Source organism: Rosa chinensis, chromosome 2 (genome assembly GCF_002994745.2).
Source record: "Rosa chinensis cultivar Old Blush chromosome 2, RchiOBHm-V2, whole genome shotgun sequence".
Lineage (NCBI taxonomy): Eukaryota > Viridiplantae > Streptophyta > Magnoliopsida > Rosales > Rosaceae > Rosa > Rosa chinensis.
Window position 1 is genome coordinate 7,779,809 of NC_037089.1, and position 20,014 is coordinate 7,799,822.

The 20,014-nt window shown below is 37.2% G+C and overlaps 5 protein-coding genes across 8 annotated transcripts; all 5 read right to left on the reverse strand.

Annotated features, from left to right (window-relative positions):
- Nucleotides 1–1,849: 1,849 nt before the first annotated feature.
- Nucleotides 1,850–5,790, reverse strand: LOC112188810. 4 transcript variants are annotated; one of them, XM_024328018.2, is made up of 10 exons: nt 5,564–5,790; nt 4,036–4,253; nt 3,706–3,916; nt 3,540–3,592; nt 3,096–3,132; nt 2,940–3,005; nt 2,692–2,796; nt 2,444–2,597; nt 2,283–2,359; nt 1,850–2,170 (listed from the first exon to the last, which is right to left on the reverse strand). In XM_024328018.2, exons 2-10 carry the CDS (start codon nt 4,137–4,139, stop codon nt 2,105–2,107), a joined length of 873 nt encoding a protein of 290 aa, XP_024183786.1. In that variant the 5' UTR covers nt 4,140–4,253; nt 5,564–5,790; the 3' UTR covers nt 1,850–2,104. The 4 variants fall into 4 exon arrangements, with proteins under 4 accessions (XP_024183786.1, XP_024183785.1, XP_040371645.1 ...); XM_024328017.2 differs by having other exon boundaries at nt 4,036–4,256; XM_040515711.1 differs by lacking the exon at nt 5,564–5,790 and adding an exon at nt 4,906–5,063 and having other exon boundaries at nt 4,036–4,256.
- Nucleotides 5,791–6,946: 1,156 nt separating this feature from the next.
- Nucleotides 6,947–7,570, reverse strand: LOC112183593. The gene has a single exon (XM_024321968.1). It carries the CDS (start codon nt 7,568–7,570, stop codon nt 6,947–6,949), a length of 624 nt encoding a protein of 207 aa, XP_024177736.1.
- Nucleotides 7,571–7,866: 296 nt separating this feature from the next.
- Nucleotides 7,867–10,140, reverse strand: LOC112188230. The gene is made up of 5 exons (XM_024327313.2): nt 9,911–10,140; nt 9,171–9,323; nt 8,768–8,943; nt 8,240–8,387; nt 7,867–8,051 (listed from the first exon to the last, which is right to left on the reverse strand). The coding sequence occupies exons 1-5, from the start codon at nt 10,043–10,045 to the stop codon at nt 8,034–8,036; spliced, it is 630 nt and encodes a 209-aa protein (XP_024183081.1). The 5' UTR covers nt 10,046–10,140; the 3' UTR covers nt 7,867–8,033.
- A 1,355-nt stretch (nt 10,141–11,495) lies between these two features.
- On the reverse strand, nt 11,496–12,637 carry LOC112191016. Its single transcript, XM_024330543.2, has one exon. It carries the CDS (start codon nt 12,624–12,626, stop codon nt 11,766–11,768), a length of 861 nt encoding a protein of 286 aa, XP_024186311.1. The 5' UTR covers nt 12,627–12,637; the 3' UTR covers nt 11,496–11,765.
- Nucleotides 12,638–13,887: 1,250 nt separating this feature from the next.
- On the reverse strand, nt 13,888–16,638 carry LOC112187874. Its single transcript, XM_024326830.2, has 2 exons — nt 15,966–16,638; nt 13,888–14,618 (listed from the first exon to the last, which is right to left on the reverse strand). The coding sequence occupies exons 1-2, from the start codon at nt 16,250–16,252 to the stop codon at nt 14,138–14,140; spliced, it is 768 nt and encodes a 255-aa protein (XP_024182598.1). The 5' UTR covers nt 16,253–16,638; the 3' UTR covers nt 13,888–14,137.
- Nucleotides 16,639–20,014: the final 3,376 nt, after the last annotated feature.

The window sequence follows — 20,014 nt, forward strand, 5'->3', positions numbered from 1 at the left end:
TTGAGTACTTGATCATAAAGAGTGAGTCTTTGGTTACATTGTTCTTGATGTTGGGCTGTCATTGATTTTGCTTGCAGGTTTCGCTTACTACTACTGTTCCTGTTTGAAGTGATTCATTTCTTAGAAGATTAGTGTTTGAGGTCTGAGTTTTTTCTTTTGTTGGATGTTATTGATTTACTATAGTTGTTTATAGTTTTAATTTATTGAAAGGATTGAAGCTTTTGTTTTTTGAATTACACCTAGCTATGAGCTGTGGCTTTTGATATTCTTGAACAACAATAATCTAGAGTATGAATATTTGTGTGGTCTGTGAATTTGTTAGTCAATAATTAATGAATGAATTCTGGCAAGCAGTGTGTATTACTGTTTGTTAGGCTCCTCAAATGAATAAACTGGACACGCTTTTTATACTTGACATAAGTAATCTGTATCTTTATTTTAAGCGATCAAGAGAATGAAACCTTTTTATTAAAAGTAGGTATTTTATTGTTCAATTAAGCTTATTGGTAATTGGGTTTAGGGTTTCACTAGATGTTCTGCAAATAATGGAACATTTCATGGCAAAAAAATTGGTCTTTTTTTTTTTTTTTTTTTTTTGCAAGTTACAGTGGTGACCTTTTGGCTTTTAAGTTTGATAATGAAAATTATTAATTTTTTTTACACTGAAATTGCAAGAATATTTTGACCTGATTTTCGTGTTTGATTAATCTGATTCTGAAAGTTCTGATCTATTGTTGCTCTTGGTTTTATTTGCAGCACCTGCTAACGGACATCATCAACTATTTTTTGCAAACTATTGCAGTAGCAATTGTAACCAAGTTAATTAGCATTAAACTATGACAACCTATTTCTTAAACCTTGTACCCCAACATGGTGGTGATCTTACTAGGACATGATCTACTTCATCTTTTGTTAATATAGTGATCATATCAAATATATTTTCTATGCTTTTAAATTTATTGCTTAAATAATATTGTGTTAGCTCTAAAATCCGCAACAAACCGCGGGCACAATTTCTAGTTAAAAGAGGAAGCTGGTCTTTTTTTTAAAAAGGAGGCCTGGTCTTATAGGGTGTAGGATTTTACATGTTTCATCTATGGCATCTTCTGGATGCCACCACATCTCTCAATGTGCCAAACTTTGCAAAGCCCAATTTTTATACAAATTTTCATGATTCTTAATCTCATCATGAGCACTAAAATGAGTTGTCAGGAAATGTGAGAGACTTTAGTGCTTCACAGTGAAATTAAGCCTCTTTATGCACAAATTTTTTTTTATATGAGGCTTTTGGGTGACGAAATTTTTGACAAAGGAGTCCATTTTACTTTGGTGGAGGGTTTACAGACTGACAATTCGTCAGCAATTATGTGTCTTTTTATTATTATTTTTTAAAAAAAAAGGCTTTCTCTGAGAAATAATTCATCTTTAAAAGTGCGTTTCTTTTATTGTATTTTGTTTTTAGGGAAGGCTTTAGCAGCCCTAAACTATAGAATTTTGAGCTTCTGTCATCTTTCTCACCAAAATGGGGTTCAATTGATTCTATTAAGCTCGACATAAGGTTTTTATTCACTAATCAAACGCTGACCACTTAATCTCAAAGCACAAATTATAAAAAATAAAAAAATAAAAATAAAAAAACAAAAAATAAAAAACTTGAATTCACACCCATTTGAGATCTCAACCTGTTAAAAACGTAAAATTCCATCCCAGTGACAAATAGGTAATTATGTCACACAGAGTGAGCAATGAGCATTGTATTAGCCCTGTAATACTATGGATCGCACCTCAAATATATGTGACCTGACTATATGAGAAGATATGAAACAACAAAACAAATCAGAAAAAGAGATGGACTAAGTAACATGTTTTCATTTCGCAAATGTTTGGTTAACAATGAGAGACAAGTATATTCTATACCAAGAACCTTTGGAGGGTCATCTATCTTTGAACAAGTGAGGAGCTACACGATTTCTGTACAAGACGGGAGGTCAGATTGTTGGATTTTGACCTAACTTCATGTCACATGCAGACATGAGTATTCTACGGTATTTGTTTGATTCCAAGGAGAAAAAATCAAATTCATGAATATGTGTTGAATCTGCTTCTAGATCTTCAAACAAAGCAAATAAAGTTCATCTTTTTCCAACTGAGGGTTCGTGCTTTCAATGATCTGAAAAGATTGTAAAGTTGCATTAGCTATTTGAAGATTCAGCAGCCCCTTCTGGGTTTAAAAATTAAAAACTGTGTACAGCCTCCAAATGCACAACACTGGTAGTAAATACCTGAAATCCCATCTTTTCATACAGATCCTGTGCATTTTTGTTCTTTCTGTCAACATGCACATATACCAGTTCTAATTCTGAGACACCAGAAAAAGAGAGATCAGACAGGGATTCATATTCCGGAAAACAATTAAGCATGAAATGCTTCATTTTCATCTTACCATCCAACTTTGCTTGTTTAATAGCAAACTGCAGCATATTTCTTGCAACACCCTGGCGACGTGCTGGTTTGATAACACACAAGTTTGCAATATAACCATATCTATTTGAGCGAGTCATTGAGAAGCTGCTGAAGATGGAAGGTTTTACTTGTTCCTGCAATAGGTAATACCATGGCCAGCTTAGCAAAGACACTGATTGGATAGACCAGTAGATAGAAGTCCTTAGTCTTTAAACAAAAATAACATACCTCTGGAAAGGTCTCTCCATTCAACAAGTACCGGATCCTCAAATCAAGTGTTCCAACCATGCTTTTCAGAACAGTGCGTTTCACATTCTTTGAATCCTTCTTCATCTGACAAATTTGAAAGCGCCGACCATCAATGGAATATTTTTAATGATTGAGGACTTCAACTAAATAGACTTTGTGCAAAGAAGGTTGTATGATACAAGTTCAAAGTAATAGAACTAGAAATATGCTCATTATTAACGCCATACTGTCACAATGCATCTGCATTTTTTCCCAAACTGGACATTGCTTCGCCTTTTGATTTCATTAAACTCCTGGAAATAAAATGCATTGCTCAGAAACTCATTAGACATATATTCCATGTACAAATATTGGGAAATTAATAGTGAATGAGCCATGCTTACCTGCTCTGTATATTTCCTTAGGTGGCTTTCAACATATCTGTGTAATCAAGCGTAGCTAGAATCAGCAGTGTCTAATTCTCCACTCTTTTGTTAAATACACTCATTGAAGGCTTGCAGCCCACTAAAGACTGCACATGCAAAGGAAGGACTGTGACCCACCATTGGCAGGATCTAGCCACGGGGGTATCCTCAAAATCTCGATTGAGGTCAGAACTAGAAGTTTTGAGCCATGCTCATTCTCTTGTTTTATCTATCAGCTTGATGACTCCAGATGGTATAGACCATCCAGTGGGCGAGTTCAGATGGCATAGACCATCTGGTGAGCCTACCTATGATAGGAACCTTATGTTCCTCATTTAGTTAGAATAATGTGACTAACAAAGTCTCCCAGTGAGAGGAACACACATACACACACAGGTGGTGAGGGAAACCTGAAATACTCACCGGTCATGATTTCGATCTTCCCAGCAAGTTTCTGCACGTAAATATGCTGCTGTCTACCATAAATTGAAAAACATGCAACCACCACATGTTACTCATGGGACACAAATAACATACACCTTGACAATTCCATGATCAAGACTTTATCACAGAGAAAGTCATTACTTACCCAGTATTCTTCATCGCACATGGCTTCTCGTGCAGTATATCCTCCAAATTCAAACACATTGTCAGGATCTAAATCTTTACCTGAAGGTTGCCCCCGGTTAAATTGAAGAGCACGGTCCCTAGACGAATCAAGATGAGGACTAGGTGGTGTTGGAAGCTCTACTGACAATTCTTCAATCTTCCTGTCATGAGAAAACTTTGACTCCATTTTCCTGTTCATTTGGTGAAGAAATGGAAGAATGAGAGATATGTAGCCTTGAAAAGATCTTAGTTTACAAATAAAAGGACTGGCCTCTAATTGAATAACAACATATAGAACCAAATAACTCACATAGACCAAACGAAATCAGTCCTGTCAAACTTTTGAGGACGCCTTGTTCCATCATGGGAAAATCTCACCAGTCCACGTTTCGGAACTGAAATCGTGAACATCATAGAAGTTCTTCCTCCAGACTCGACTATGACAGAATAAGAACTGTTTCTTACAGCTTTCTTATCTCCCAAGGATGGAGACAATGATTCTCAGGATGTGAAACACTTGTTTTATCCCTGCTGAAAGAGTAGCTGTCTTTTAGAACAAAAGCAAAATTATTTCATGAGACATAACTATCTTCTATCCAGATGTCAACTGGTAGACCATGACGATGGATAAGACAAGATGACAAAATTTTGGCTTGACTAGTTACTGATTCATTCATAAAAAGAAACAACAATTATAAAAACAAAATAAAATGGCTTCAAAGCCATCCTTCTTTTAGGGGTATGAGGTTACAAAAACCATTGTTGTGAATACCCAAAATCTGGTGTGCCAAAATAGAGGTTGGATTTTAGACCTCCAGCATTGAAGGGACTCAAATTCAATAATTCTCCTATCCAAAATCCAAATTATTTGTGGGTCTGTTTTGGCTCCTGAGTCCTGACAGATAAACCCAAAAATGGTTTGTCTTTGTGCCTAACTAATGAAGGAAACAACAAGTGGGTATGCAGCAAACACACAGATTAATGAAGAAAACCAGTGGCCGCTGTTATGTTTAACGTTTATGGATATCATTTTCAGCAGAACATGTGAATCCCCCTCATTTTTTTTTCACTCAATAATATACTTTAGTATTATTCGTAACACAGAGAAACAAAGCTGGACATGGAAATCTTGCACGATAAGTTCCAGGCTTAATGTATAGATATATAACACAACACATACTTTGTGGGACTCGAATGAGATTTACTGAGGACCCTTCAACCTCCAACAGAAATCACCAATGCGGGGGGTTTGTAGCTCCAATCTTTCAGAGCATTCAAACCCCACACAAGAGTTCACTAAAATCGAATTTCGAAAAACTCTTTCCCCTTGTTGCTTTAGCTCCTTTATACCAAATTCAAGACAGAATTTACCAAAGAAAACTAGTGGATCAAATCATTAACCTATTCTATTTTCCGCAATGTGGGGAAAAAACTAATTTAGAAACTTCAGTGGACATGGCCACATGACAGCCGCATATGCATATAGTTTTTTATTTTACCTACAAAAATATACATATTAACCACTCAATAATTATACCCAATCAACTATATGCATTAATTCCTAACCTACATCTTTCTCCATCAACTAAAAAAAAAAAAAACAGAGAGAGAGAGAGAGAAAATGTTCATACCAAAAAAGCATGAAAAATGAAATCTTTCTTTAACATTCTTGTTGGGTAGAGAGAAAAAGCTACCAGTAAACCTTTATCTACTGAGTTCAAGACTGAGTTAACTCTCGCGAGCCCAGACAGAAAAAGCACCCCCAAATTGACAAAGACATGGCCGAAATTCGGAGGTGATTTCGAATTAAAGAAGAAGAAGAAGAAGAAGAAGCTTACCCAATTGGAAACCAAGCTCGGAGATGCGATTGTGCAGCGACGATAAGGGATTGGAATCGCAATGGGTTTGGTGATTGGGCTCGGCGGTGGTTATGGTGGCGGCGGCGGCGGCGGCGGTTCTGTTACGGTTTGGATTTTGGGTCTGAAGAAGAAGAAGCGGTTAGTTATTTGGGTTTGTTATGAATGGCGGGGTCGAATTTCCAACGCGCTATTATACGCTTTTTCTTTTTTCTTTTTTTTTAAAGAAAGAAATTAATATTTTCATTTCTGTTACAATTTTGTAACCGCCTTCTGGTTTCTGTGTGCTTGATTGCCAGCTCACGAATGACTTTTGTAGGCGGCTTTCATTTTTTATTTATTTTTCTATTTTAAGGAAATGACGTCAGTTTTATTCATATAATAATAACACAAAAATCCACATATAGTGGCAAATAGAGTGTAATAATAGAAATAAACCAATGCTTAAACAAAAGTGGGATGTCGGCTGGTTTCAATTGGTACGAACATGCCTGTGGTTGAACTCCAATTGAAGGTCGATTTATGCTGCCAACAGTACTATGTTGGATGCAGAAATGCAGAGACTGTAGAGACAGGTGCGTGTCTCATATCTAGATCGAGGTTGTAGGTCGGTCTTGGCAGGAAAAAAAGAGAGAAGGAAACTTCATTGGAAACTAACTAACTTGCATTTTGTCCTCTGGATAAGGTATTTCTCTTCAATTTGAACCCTCTTCCCCTTTTGATTGAAAGTATTTTCACTAAAACACAATTAGGTAACATAAATTATAGATTTTGAAATCGAAAATTATAAACAGAATCTCCCCCTCTTTTCACCGAAACACAATTAAATAACAGAAAATATAGACCCTGATTTCAAAAATTATGAAATCAAAGTTACAATCTAACACTCGTGATTTTTTACCGAAACACAATTATATAACAGAAAATATAGACCGCGAGACTAAAAATTATACAACAATTAAACAGAAAAAAGGACAAGCCTCTAATAATCGACACAAAGAACAGCCCCAACTTTTAAGCTCATCCGCCTAAAGAGGCTTGGGTCTCTTTTTTACCTTTTTTTCTTTAGAACTCACCATTTTTATTCTTTTCCCTCTTTTTTGTCCAAGTCCAGAAGAATATTTAAAGTAAAGTGACTATAGTCTGGCTTCTTTCGATGTAGGAAAAGTAGAAAAAGAGTATAATCACATCGAGTAATCATTGATGGAGATGAAGCATGAAATTTCCTCTGCAAACAAATATTGAACACTAGGAACATTCAAATTTCAAATACATGAAAAATAACCCTCACAAGTCATAAGCTTTACTTCACATACATAACCCAAATGGCCACAACCACAGTGACCATACAAACAGCTCAGAGACTCAGGCTTCAAACTCAGGCTTAACCCTCTGTCCATACTTGTTCTTCATCTTCTCATCAAAGTCTTTAGCCTTAATCTCTGCAATTTTTTCAGCATTGGCCATGGACTCCTCTTGAACCTTGGCAATGCGCTGACTCCTCTTCTTCGTCATGGCCTCTCTCTCGGCTTCCAATCCCTCATACTCTCTCACCCAGCAGCTCTGCACCGCACAGCTCAACATCAACACCACCATCTGCATCATCAGCATTGCCATCAAAACCCCGCATTCCAACCTCACCAATAGTTTGGCCTCTTTCAGGTCCCTGGGGGACTTGAGCATCAAAAGGGTAGCACGCTCTTTGGTAAACAAGGCCAGTATGCCAAGAATTTGTCCGATCAACGACGCGAGGAGAAGTGAGACGTGGGTTATGAAGCAGAGGTGAGAGTAGAAGCTTACGAATGAAGAGAGCAGTGAGATTCCGGAAATCATGAGGAATGCCATACCCATTGAAGTTGGGGGCATTCGGAGGAGGATGGTGGGGACTAGAGATGCGACAGAGAGAATGAAGAGGATGAAATTCAAGCATGCCAGGAGGAGATTTGGGAAGGAACAAGAGCTCCTAAGATTGGATTTCGAGGAAGACATTCTGGGATTCGTGTTTGAATTGCTTCAGAATCTGAAATGTGTTTTTGGTTTGTAAGTAGGATGGGGAAGATTTTGAATATATATATGACGATGCAGTAGCATTTGGCCGTTGAGTCCGCAACGGCTAGGTTTGTGATGACCCACATTTGTCCTCGAAGTATGATATGTTCCTAATTCCCAAGTTCCCTCCTCTAGGTTTTAAATTCTAAAGGCCCACAGTAATTATCAGATATTGCCCTATCTGTTTGATAAGGTTAAAAACTTGAACTACAATTACAGAGAAAACAAACGGTAAAAACACTTGAAAACTTTTAACTGCTTAAATTTAAACATCATTTACATGATGACCCCATATTGAATGATCATTGAAAACACTAACAAGCTTGAGGCGTGATAGTATAACGAAGGTCACTCCATTTTTTGAGGAATGGTGTGCTCACTGCAATGAGTGGTTTCATCTGTTTCAGTCCTCTGCTGGCTCCTGGTGAAGAAAGAAAAATGCACTCAAAAATCAAAGATAACTATAGAAGTTATTTTGTACAGTTTCAACATAAGTACATTTTCAAAACTGGATTTTAATGTTGTCATTTTCATGTACATCTCATCTCCTACATCAGATAAAATTTCAGCTATCATCTTTTAGGTCGTGAAAGTCAATAATAGTTATACCTGGTCATTATAGTCGTATAGATCGGGTGTATCATTGTGAGTTAGAATGCCCTTATCATTGTGCGTTAGAATGCCCTCAACTCTGTCCAGTGATGCTTCCAATTTCCCACTACTCATGTTAAACAATGCTTCGCCAGTACCCAGAGCCCTGATCATTTCAATATTCAACCACGAAGCACCATTAATCATCACAAATCAACAGTTGATGAGGAACAAGACATTACAGTATGTAATTTTAAGAAACAACAAGTTTATATTAATCAAAAAAGGACCATGAAAAATGAATACAGTTTGGCTTTATGATGTACAGTGGTGACCGGACATCTTGCCTTCCGCAATTCTTCTTGCTTGTAATTTTCATTTTAATCAATGACTTGATGTTTCTCACTAAAGTAGATATAATAAAAATGAAATGCTAATAAAGATCTATCTTGAGAACTATCTTTAAGTGAGAGTACATCGAATTTGACATTTATATGGCCACATAACTCTTACATTCCTAAATGCACACAAGAGTAAGCAACTTACCCAGTAACTTCTGGAAGTACATAATCCGCCCTCCACCCAAAGCGCAAATCTACACCAGGGCATACGCCAAGTGATGTCTTATTCCGAATCCGAGATATGCCATCTCCACCAAAACATGTAGTAAGCTTCCATTTCCATCCAGTTGCATTCATTCGAAAATTATGGCCAACGCCAACCTGTTCGTTCCAACAGTTTGTAGTGTGATTACTACAACAATTTAACAAATATGGCTTGGTGCAGGAAAGTAGGCGTGCATGCAGAATAGTATGATTACTGAAAGATTAAAGATTATCAACTCCTATTAAAGTTGGTAAGTTAAGCAATATCCGTGAGATGGTGTAAAGGGCCTGGAATTTACTTTGATAATGCAGGGAAGTACTGTATCAGACTGAAAGCATCAAACCTGAAGATTTAGAAAGTTAGTTAGAGGAATCTTCTTGGAAAGAACACGGACATCTTGACGGATAGGCTCATAGATGAACTTCCACCTCCGATCCGGAGCTAAGGGCTTTAACACAATCTTTGCTTGATACTCATTGATTGGAGCATTATAGAACTGAACCAAAAGGACCACATCAATAGTTGAAGATGCTAGGACAACCATACATTACAGCAGCTAATATTTAACAACTTATACACGATGACTACACAAATTCCAATCTACAATGCCAAACATTCAATGTGATGAAGCCAAAACACTACCGAAAACACAATCATGTTATCTACAAAAAACAGAACTAGAAGTAAAAAATTTCTTTTGTCATATTATACACGCTTCAAAAGAAGCATCCTCAAACTAAATGAAGCTGAGATTTCCATACAGAGTGATCCTCATGGTTTTACTATCCCAGACCAAAATAGTGTTAACAGGCACCAGAAATTTGCATTAGGCTTTTCATAACAAACCTATCCAGTTGTAAACAAAGCTTAATTCAAACCCCATACACAAATAATGGACAGGATTGCCTAACTGGCCCAGGAAAAACGTAACCATCACTGGGATAGAGTAAACCCATCAAGCAAACCTTCGTATTTAACATATCAAACACAGAATTGAGCATTATTTATCAAAAATTCCAAACCTGGCGAACTGGGCACATAATAGAACAGTTCAGAAACATGAAAGAAATAGAATTTATATACCTCCAAATTGAGACCGACCCTTAAACCCTGTAGTTCTTTCCTGAACTTGAGAAACAACTCTGATGGTATCAAATTGATACTGTAAAGCTCTTCCCACGAGCTGGGTTCTTCATCACCATTAGAATTCCTATCCATTTTTCGAACAATCACGACTATAAAGAACAAGTCTTTAAGGGGTTTTGAATAAACGCAGAACCGAGTGACCGAGTGAAGCTAAACTTGTTCTGGGAATTAGATACGTCCAATGAAGCTAAACAAATGGGCCATGTTCCATAATTAGGTTTATCCGTTTATGGTCCATTTGGGTCGATTATACTGGCCCACCTAAGCTTTCAGTGTGTTTATTGAAACTTCAGAGATGTGAACCTAATCAAAGATTTATGTTCCATTTGAGTTTAGGGAAGTGATCATCCCATGTACAGCGGTGTTTGGCCCTTGAGCGATTACAAACAGAGTACTAAGGTTGTCCATTTTTAAAATTAAGCTATTACAATCCAACTAATTTTATTTCTAGTGTCAAATGATTTGACGTTATTACAATTCTTATGAAAGTGTTGTGGATGTTGAAAGATCGATAGTTTTTTTTTTAGTCAATAAAGATCGATAGTTTAATTTCATTCATTATCGTGAGAATGAGAATTGATATTGCAAACTTTGTTTACACACTTGGATAGGGTATCAACTCAATCCAAATTGAAATTGCAAGTTTTCTTTAGAGTTTAGACTATGACCTTCCAAGTTACTTGATGACCCAAACAAGACCTATAGAATAAAGTTAGTCACCCATTAAAAGGGTGTCACTTATAGTAGTCTTGGACTGCAATTATTTGTTCATTACTAATCCCAAACTCATCATTAAGTAAACTTGAAGATATTAGTTTCTTAAAATTTCGAAAAGAGTTGGGATCCCAGATTATGACTCAAATATAGCAGCGCATTTCCATACCAATAAGACTTGCGATATCTTACTACTCTCTCCCTTTGTTAAGTATCCATCTTAAGATCAAGTCTCTACATAAAATAGGTAACTAATCTCCATTGTAATTGTTTGTATGATATCCAAACGATATGAAGAAGCTAATGAATTGCAGTTAACAGTATTTAAGTTTATACATATGGTTTTTCACTGAACACTTTGACATGATATGAAGTTATGAACCAACAATGAAGTGACATTATGTAAAATTATGACATATAGACGGTGTACTTCTGTTGGAAACCTAAGAACTAAAAAGGAACATAGATATTGATGTGTAATCGAGTTGGTCAAGGGAATTCGAGTTGGTCAAGGGAATTCAAGCTTATATCAGTTTAGGATGATTCACACTCAAAAATATACGTACATATATTGTGTGTATGTTTTTTTTTCAGAGTCAGCAATTAGCATTATAATTGGTAACAAGAACTAATTTTCATAGATTTATCCACACATATTTGGCACACGAGTCACGTTTTAAAATCTTATCTCCGCATATAGACATCGTAACGTAAAAGAACATAAAGTGATAAAGACTCTACAATAAACGGACATTAGTATGACGGAATCATTTAACGTGTCAAATCTATATAAGATAATGTCATCTCGATCGATCACGTGACATGATTCAAAACAATCGATGCGTATCTTGTACATTGCATATCTTTCTCAGTACTAATTGCCAAGAAGATCCCTACTTCCCCAAGATTGAGTCGTGAATCTCATTTATTCAACACAGATACACCATACAAAGATCGTCACAGAGAACAAACCATAACCTGCACAAACTATGAACGCCACGTGAGTCGCGATCTAATTTCTCACTTATTTTAACAGAAATCCACCATAGAAAGATCCCCACAGAAAAACAAACTATGATCAAAGGTTTTGAGGCCACATCATGGGTGGAACCGAAGGAGCCCTTGTGCGTCTTGCCACATATTTTCTCACCCATACATGCTTCCCACTTATGGTGAACTTTGCCTTGCTCATACCATTGAGTATGGCTTCAACAGTATTAGCAGAATAAAACACAATTATCCCATACAGTGCTTGCTCAAAAGGCTGCACTTCCTGCATCTGCAAAGACTCAATGCAATCTCCATAAAGTCTAGTAAAGAACTGTATCACCTCAAACTCATGAACTGGGTACCCCTTAGAGAATGTGACAAACATGGTCCTATCCTGTGGTGGCACCTCGTTTCTTCTCACCGGCGGTGGCTGTTGGCGAATATTGGAAGGTGATAGCATCCCCTGGCTTTGATTTGCTGCTGTTGCGTTCTGATAAGCAAGGTTATTTCTTTCAATGGCATGTGCCATGATGTCACTTAAAGCTTTGACGCACACATCCCTGCCAACTTCGGCGATACCCATGGCAGCAACCAGGCGGTGTTCATAGAAGAAGTGGACAGAAATTTCTCTGGTCATAAAGGCTTGTAGGAGTGGAATGTCATAGCTTTCGGATAAGTAGGAGAAAAGGGTTCCATTGATGGCATTGAGGCATGTGACTGTCTCATCTGCTAGTTCATTGATCAAGATGAGAGGTAAAGCCAGCATCCTCTTCACAACATTTCGAAACCCCAACTTCTCCAGCCAGAGCCACAAGGCCATAACCTTCATAGACTCCACTGGATCGCGACAGAGAAGGATCACCAGAATGCTGTAGAGCTCTCTGTCCATTGCATGAAATAGGTACACCTCCTGTTTCGTCAAAAAAGAAGGTACCGAGTTTGAAGCCATAATGTTGCACCAATTAATTGTACTAGAACCTGCAAAAAAATTAAAAATCAGCTGAATAAAAGAGAAACAAAGAAGAAAACACACTGGAGTTAAGAAAGAAACCTCTACCTTTTTTTTTTTTTTTTGTCTCTATGGTCTAAGAAGCCTGGTTCATTACAATAGGCACTGACACACCAGCAACAATAGGGACTTTGGTCTCGTCCTATGAAGCCTGGTTCATTTAAAGGGAATAGTATCAGTCCAAAACTGTAAACTGATGCTGAGCTGCTGTCATTATGGTATTCTTATCAATTTGTTTTGCTAATTTGGATGCTTTTGTTGGTTTAAAATATCACTTTAAGCAAGAGGTCATTTATGGCAAACACACCATAAATGTGTTGAAGGCATCTTTGCATGGCAACTTTAAGCCTGGTGTCACTAATCCTTCAACTAGTTTCTGAGGATTGTATATTTGGCATTGAGGAAATCTCGCAATGCCATTGTTGAGTCTGACACTTTAGTCCGTTTAATTGCTCATTACTGCTTTTTATCTCTTTGGTCAAAATCTGAGTTTATCAGTTTCTGCATGCACCTACCTCTTTAACACTTTGCAAAGGTAGTTCAAGTTAATTGTCTGCTTCCTCCGCAGCAGATTTATTTATAAAACCACGATCTGATGAAATAGTGTGGTTTCCTGTTTATGGGGCCTAAAGCGGGTTCAGGATTATATGTAATAGTTCCTAGGTTCGATACTTCCTAATGTGAAGAGAAAATAGCGCACTTTCAGAAAACTCGGTTGCAACTGAGTTTATAATCAAAAGCATGCCCATATCAGAGGTTTGCAGTTAGGGATATGTTCACAAACAGTGTATGAAGTATTGATGATTCTACACTTTGGTGTATGAACTTTGAAAACTATCAAATTAGTGTATGAACTTTGCATTTCAACATCATTTTATAGGTTAACACCGTTAAGTTTTTGCATGCAAAAGTTAACCGAAAAATAATTTTTTTTTATAACTGTTCTAGGAGATATTTAACGGAAAAGTTAACAGTCTACACTAAAGTGAAATATTTGAGCAAACTTGATATACCATTGTGATATATATAAAAATTGATATACCAAAATGTAGAAATGCCAATAGTTGGTACATGGTCTGTGATGTTTTCCCTGCAGTTATGAAAAATTAATCACCCGGGAGCATTGCTGCGCATGATCCGATTAAGGTTGACGAGCACAGTGGACCTTTCAAATTTTTACTGATGTTAATCTGAACGTGTGTTTAGTACAGTAGGGCATGTTTCCAAAATTTGGGACAAGAAACATAAATTTTGATACTCTGTATAATACAATGCCATCATTATAGTCATTAAGCATTTAAGCTCATTACATATCAACTAAAGCCTATATGTGGAAACACTGATTAATTTTCAAGATGACCGGACGTGGTCTGCAGATGGGAATGAAACTTCAACTTCAACTTCACCAGCATTCTTCCAGAATCAGGAAAACGAAACATGAAGCTAAAATGTTAATGTGGATTGTTGTCCATGTCCCCGTTACAAATTTCAAAGCCAGTAATGTTGGCTGTTGGTGCAGCGGCGCATTGTAGATCAGACAGTGAGAATGATCGCCAAGGAGCATTTCGTTGAGGAGGAGAAGGCGGTGAAGAATCTGATGACCCATTACCAGGTGATCTTTTACGGTGCGGATGTAGAGGAGGACGACAAGAAAAGGGTGAAGGTGAAATAGACTTGGAATCGTCCCCACTGTTAGAGCCGCTAAGAGTCTCCCCATCAAGATATATGCCTCGACTAGAGCTAGCTGATCTCCTTATCCCACCACCACTATTCTTCAGATCCCGGAAATAAGTATTGGCCAACAGATTCTTGCGCTTCTTGTTATAAGGATTTACTGGCTTCGCAAGCTCCTGAACAGTAGAAACAGATGACGCATCTGCTAAGCTCGTGAAAGACTTTGATTTACCATTATAGAACTTAGATATTCCTCTCCTGAAATGAGACAGAATATAATACTATAAGAGATCAAATGCATAAAAAATGACAGCATAAGATGTGTGTTTTGTCCAATCACTCTTGTCTAGTTGTCTATATGTTTCTCAAGCTTGAAATTTGTACTTAATGATCTTAAAACTCATCTAAAGCATGTAGAAATTAGCTCCTACAAGAAGAGATCCCCTATAATAGCATCTGATTATTTTGAATGAACTGGCTTCCTTCAGAATCTTACAAAATGCTGTTGACTTTAAACTTGAGAGCAATTGCTCTCATTTTCCTTCAACCTCATCCATTCATTTAGGTCTAAATCTCCAAAGCAAATTATAAAACTTGAATTTAATGAGATTTTAGTACCTAAAGGGTTACTAACTCAATCTTTCTTCTCTTTCAAAAGAAAAGGATGCAACACACTGATTGATAAAACATTAATCCAGGTGCTCCTCTGTGGATAGACTTCAAGCACGTCCAAAATATGACCTTGACAAATTTGACATAGAAGCTTACCGAGTATAAGAACAAACCAACATATAATGAAAGCATCGCCTTCATTTTTTAATACCCTCAAAGTTATTCTAAAAGATATGTATGGTTGCTGAGGACACTGGAAAACTAGAAAAGCTGAACTTAAACATGTTACCCATCACTGGATGATTCGTAAAAGACCAAAAACAAAGCCCAAGGAAGAGACAAAAGTCAAAACAAAAACAAACCCCAAATGAACCTTAGACAGAAACAATAACGTGCTTTGATCAACTTCCCTTGGGACTTCTCACAACACAACAATAACAACGGCATCCAGAAGGCTCAAACATAGAAAATTCTTCTCATTCCCTCTAGTTTCACGAAGACTAAACAAAACATATACAAGCAAATCCAAATTTCTGATGAAGTTGTGAGCTTTCTATTCTAAATATCCAATACAAATATTTGAGGTTTGAGTACATATTGAATCATGAACAAAGAAATACACCATCTAATAATTCCTCAAAGTCAAGTTTTTATTCAATAAGAACTAGTAATATGCTAAGCAAGCAAGCATTAAACTATTACCCCAACCAATACTAGCCAGTAACTACTTCTTTTCTTTCTTGTTTCAAATCCCATTTGGGGCTTTCTGTATAATATGGAATCACTAACAAAGAAAACCCACAAGCTAGTAACTCTTTTAAACCAGGTCTTTATCTAACAAACACCTCTAACATGCTAAGCAACCAATAAAGCATCAAACTTTTAACCCAATTCCAAAACCCAATTCACTAATTCAGCAAACCAACAACACCAAGCAATCAAAATCCAAATTAAATCAAAACCCAACTAAGAACAAAGTACCAACTAACTTACTTGACAGGCAAAACCTCCTCAAGCTGGTCCATGGTGTCCAAAGGCCCTTTAAACGAGCTCTGAACCTCACCCTCCTCACCCTCCGACGACCCATTAGACTCGTCACTGTTATTACCAACCGACGACGACCTCGAGCTACTAGAGTCCTCCTCCAACTCCAAACGACGATCCTGACCAAACCCTTTTGTGTCGTAGATCGAAATACAAGGCATCCCATGGATGAACCTCCCGGACCGTGGGATCATACCATTCCCACTATTCCCATTTCTGTCCAAAGCAATAGACATGATGTGGGTTTTGGTTCAAAGTTGCGAGCTTTGATTTAAAGACTGAAACTTTGGATTGAAAAACAACAGAGAAGAAAAATGAGGACAATTGGGAACTAATAGCTGGTTTCAAAGTTGAGAGCTTTGATTGAAAATAAACATAAGAGAGAAAAAAAAATGACTGGAATTGGGTATTAATAGCTGGTGAGGAAGAAGACCCACATGGGTTGGAGACTAGGAGTGTTATCTGAATCGAATTCAGGGACTTTTAAGTATAATAAGCAAAGAGATAAGAGGAAAAGAAAAACTCAAAAAGGTTAAAAGAGAATAAATTTGGGGAGGCTAAGCCTTATCCTGATTGAAGTGTTGAACCAGAGAGCTTAAAATATTCAAGTATGGCCTGTGTAGAACAGTAAACTAAATTATCTGTTTCTATTTATTTTATCCAAGTTTTTTTGGGGGGCTGGGATTGTGTGTGGGGCGGTCTCAGGGAATGCTGTGGTTTGTTTCCGAGGTTGTACAACGATTTGGTTGACCATAATGTGAATTGGTGATGCGGATGTTTCCTTCTACTGGTGATTCTGATAATGATGAATCTTTGCCCTTTACTCTTTGGCAACCTCAGAAGTTTAGGGTCGCTTTTGCCCTACCTTATAAGGGAAAAAGGATAATGGGGTCCCAGACAGGCTTATCATATTTGTGTTCCTTCCTTTTTCTGGTGTGATATCATATTCGATCGAGGTTGGAGCACATTGATTGATATAGAACATGGTTTCCCATGCCATAATATCTACGATCTTTATGGATTCTTAATCAAAGTCTCTGACCTAGTTTCAAGTGCAAAATATTAAATGAGTCCTGCATACGTATATCCATCCGTAGCTCTATATTTCACTTAGGCCTTGTTTGGTTCATGAAATAAATTTTTTATAAAAGTTGTTCTCTTATATCTCCATCGAAAAGGGAAATTAATATTCCTACTAGTGTATTTGGTAACACTGAGAGATGAAATCAATAATTAATAGTATACTTGAAGAAAATTGGTATTTGTTGTTTTATTTATTATTATTATTTTTTTTTTAGTAATGCCACGAGGGCGAAATAATGTATTCATCATAAGCCAGAATATGTCGTTACATACCCTTCCGCTGACATTTAAAGACAAACAAGAAGCTAGTGGTAGTACTCACAAGTGGTAGGTATATATAGTCTTACTTATTATACATGTAAATACGTAGAGGTAGCGGATACCTTCTTTCGGTACTACTTCAGAGGCGCTAGAAGTACATAGAGTATTCTTAATACAAGGAATTTATTGTAATTAGACAAACTAATAACATAGGGTTGGGCATATGGCAAACACCCTAGCCCACCATAGAAGCCCAAAAAGGACAACCCCATGAAAAGAAGCTCAAACTCGGGTTCGGCAAAGATTGGTTTGGCCCAAACCCAAACTTCATCTTCCTCAGCCGACTGGCCATGTGTACAACTCCGACGTAGTTCCAGCGGTCGCCACCGCCGCATCCCAACGTCATCCCAACGACCCAAGCCGCTACAACCCCCGCCGCCACTCCTTGAGTCGCAAAGCCCCACACCGAGCTACGCCGCTACAGAACCCGTTGCACCACGTCGTGCTGCCCGCTCCAGGATCCTCCATTGCCGCCCAGTCACCTCTGACTCGCCGGATCTGGAAATCCCTCGATGAGGTGCCCCATCCATGTACACACAACCACTGGTCTGAAGCCAGTCGTTCGGACTCGCCGCCAAGCCATCCAACCCAAATCCCAAGCCAAAACCTTCTCCAAGAAGCTCCCAGGCATATTTAGAATCCCCATCCGACAGTAGCCCCTCACCGACGAGGCGAACGACCGCCAACAATGAGTGCCACCGAACGAGAACAAGTTTGCAACCCTAGACGTCGATCAGTCTGAGTTTTGCGGAGCTATATATGAACTTAGCATGTTCTAGCTCGTATTTGTTGTTTTATAGAATTATTTTAGTCATAAAATAGTGTAATAAATGTTAGAAAAGTGTAATAAATGCTAGGAAATGAGAAAGGAAAATAGTTCCTTAAGAGAATGGAATGATTCATTTTCCTTCCTACTTTTCCTTGCAAGAGGAACCATTTTCCTGACCTTGCACTTACCAAACACAGGAAAGTAAGCACTTTCCCTTTCCCGAGTTTAAAATCTGTAAAACAAATAAGGTCTTATGTTGTTGAGTTGTTCTATGAAGATTGAATAAAGTTTGGAATACGTATAGTAATTCATAGCCGTATGTTGTATTTAGATTGTTCTATAAGAGTAGCTCCACTACTTTGTTTAATGTTGATAGGGAGACTGAAACATTGCATCCAGAGGAAAACATAAAAGAGGGGATTCAAATTTGCTCACCATTTTTATTTTGTGGTGATATCACCACCCAATTAAAACTTGTCATGTCATGTAGAATTAATTTAATACTTAAAATTTATTTGCTTAATAAAACATCATGATTAACTATAATTATATTTTATAACATATGACAGTTTTATATTGAGTGGTGGTATTACCACCAAAGTATTGGTGGTGAGCAAATTTGAATCCTCAAAAAGGTAAAGATTTGTTTGAATTTTCTCCAACGAAGTAAGTATCACGTTACTAATTTATTATCCCATTTATTTTGGTAGATTTATACTGAACATATCTTGAAACTCACTAAAAAAAATCCCAAGATGGAATAAAGGTGATGAGCAAACACTAACACTACCAAGTTTTGGGAGACTTGGTTTCTAAGATACCATTATCCCATAAAACTGTGGGATTGAACTACTTGTGCTTTGATAACAGTTAATTATTGCACAAAAGTCTTTTGTGCAACTTTTTGTTCTTTGGCAAATCAAGAAGCACAGAAATTGAAAGTTAGCCGTCTAGGTATTAAAATACTCTATCCATGAGAAAGGGAGAAATATCTTGGATTTGATTCTTTGAATATTCGTAGTAACCTAACAAATTGGCAGGTTCATTGCTTATGTTAATTTGTAGGAGCATAATAAGATTTCAGAGGACGTAAGAGGTGATGGCACCTCGCAACTTCACACATGTTGTGATCGGCAACTTGTTGGCCTAATGTACAATTGGATATCAGGCCGACAACATAGTCCTTGGGGTGGCGGACTAGTAATTCTTCCGATAAAAAGAATAGTACATGTCTGCTTTTGTGATTGATGATAACGAAATATACAAGCCACCTGTTAGGGAAGTTTGGAGAAGTTATGACTTATGAGAGAAAGTGAACAAAACCAGATGACCTTTTGTTGGAGTTTGGTTTATATGTTTATAATATACAGGGTAGTGTATTGTGGAAATCAAAAGACAGAGACTCAAAGTTAAGACTATCGAATGAAATGTATTATAAGATATTAATTCAAATTTTTCTCTTCAATTTTTGGCTTAATTGAGAGGGGTATTTCACGACCGGTGATGTTATATGTGTGATAACATAATCTCAAAATCAAAGACAAAGATTAGATTATCAAAGCAAAACGTACTACTGATTAATAAATCAAAAGATGATTTTTGGGATTCGTCTACTGTAAATCTGTAATCAAGCAGACCAATTCAATTCAAAGCCAAACTGACTCCAGATATTGGTATACTAGTTTGAGTATTCTCTATTAATAGATCAAACTAACTCCACTTGATATATTGATACATTAATGTATAATAAAATTTATGTGGACTCTTTAATTCTTGGGATTGGGTTTCGGGAGTGCAACTTCCCTTCTCACACCACACCAAGCCC

What these genes read in the sequence shown, in the direction of transcription:
- LOC112187874 (XM_024326830.2), bottom strand. Translation starts at nt 16,252, where the DNA reads ATGTCTATTGCTTTGGACAGAAATGGGAATAGTGGGAATGGTATGATC. An exon ending in GAGGAGGTTTTGCCTGTCAA is followed by an intron (nt 14,619 to 15,965) that starts GTAAGTTAGTTG and finishes GTCTCATTTCAG; the next exon opens with GAGAGGAATATCTAAGTTCT.
- LOC112188810 (XM_024328018.2), bottom strand. Translation starts at nt 4,139, where the DNA reads ATGATGTTCACGATTTCAGTTCCGAAACGTGGACTGGTGAGATTTTCC. An exon ending in TGTGCGATGAAGAATACTGG is followed by an intron (nt 3,593 to 3,705) that starts GTAAGTAATGAC and finishes AATTTATGGTAG; the next exon opens with ACAGCAGCATATTTACGTGC. An exon ending in AATGCAGATGCATTGTGACA is followed by an intron (nt 2,797 to 2,939) that starts GTATGGCGTTAA and finishes CAAATTTGTCAG; the next exon opens with ATGAAGAAGGATTCAAAGAA.
- LOC112188230 (XM_024327313.2), bottom strand. Translation starts at nt 10,045, where the DNA reads ATGGATAGGAATTCTAATGGTGATGAAGAACCCAGCTCGTGGGAAGAG. An exon ending in GGGTCGGTCTCAATTTGGAG is followed by an intron (nt 9,324 to 9,910) that starts GTATATAAATTC and finishes CTTTTGGTTCAG; the next exon opens with TTCTATAATGCTCCAATCAA. An exon ending in CTAACTTTCTAAATCTTCAG is followed by an intron (nt 8,944 to 9,170) that starts GTTTGATGCTTT and finishes TGGAACGAACAG; the next exon opens with GTTGGCGTTGGCCATAATTT.
- LOC112183593 (XM_024321968.1), bottom strand. Translation starts at nt 7,570, where the DNA reads ATGTCTTCCTCGAAATCCAATCTTAGGAGCTCTTGTTCCTTCCCAAAT.
- LOC112191016 (XM_024330543.2), bottom strand. Translation starts at nt 12,626, where the DNA reads ATGGCTTCAAACTCGGTACCTTCTTTTTTGACGAAACAGGAGGTGTAC.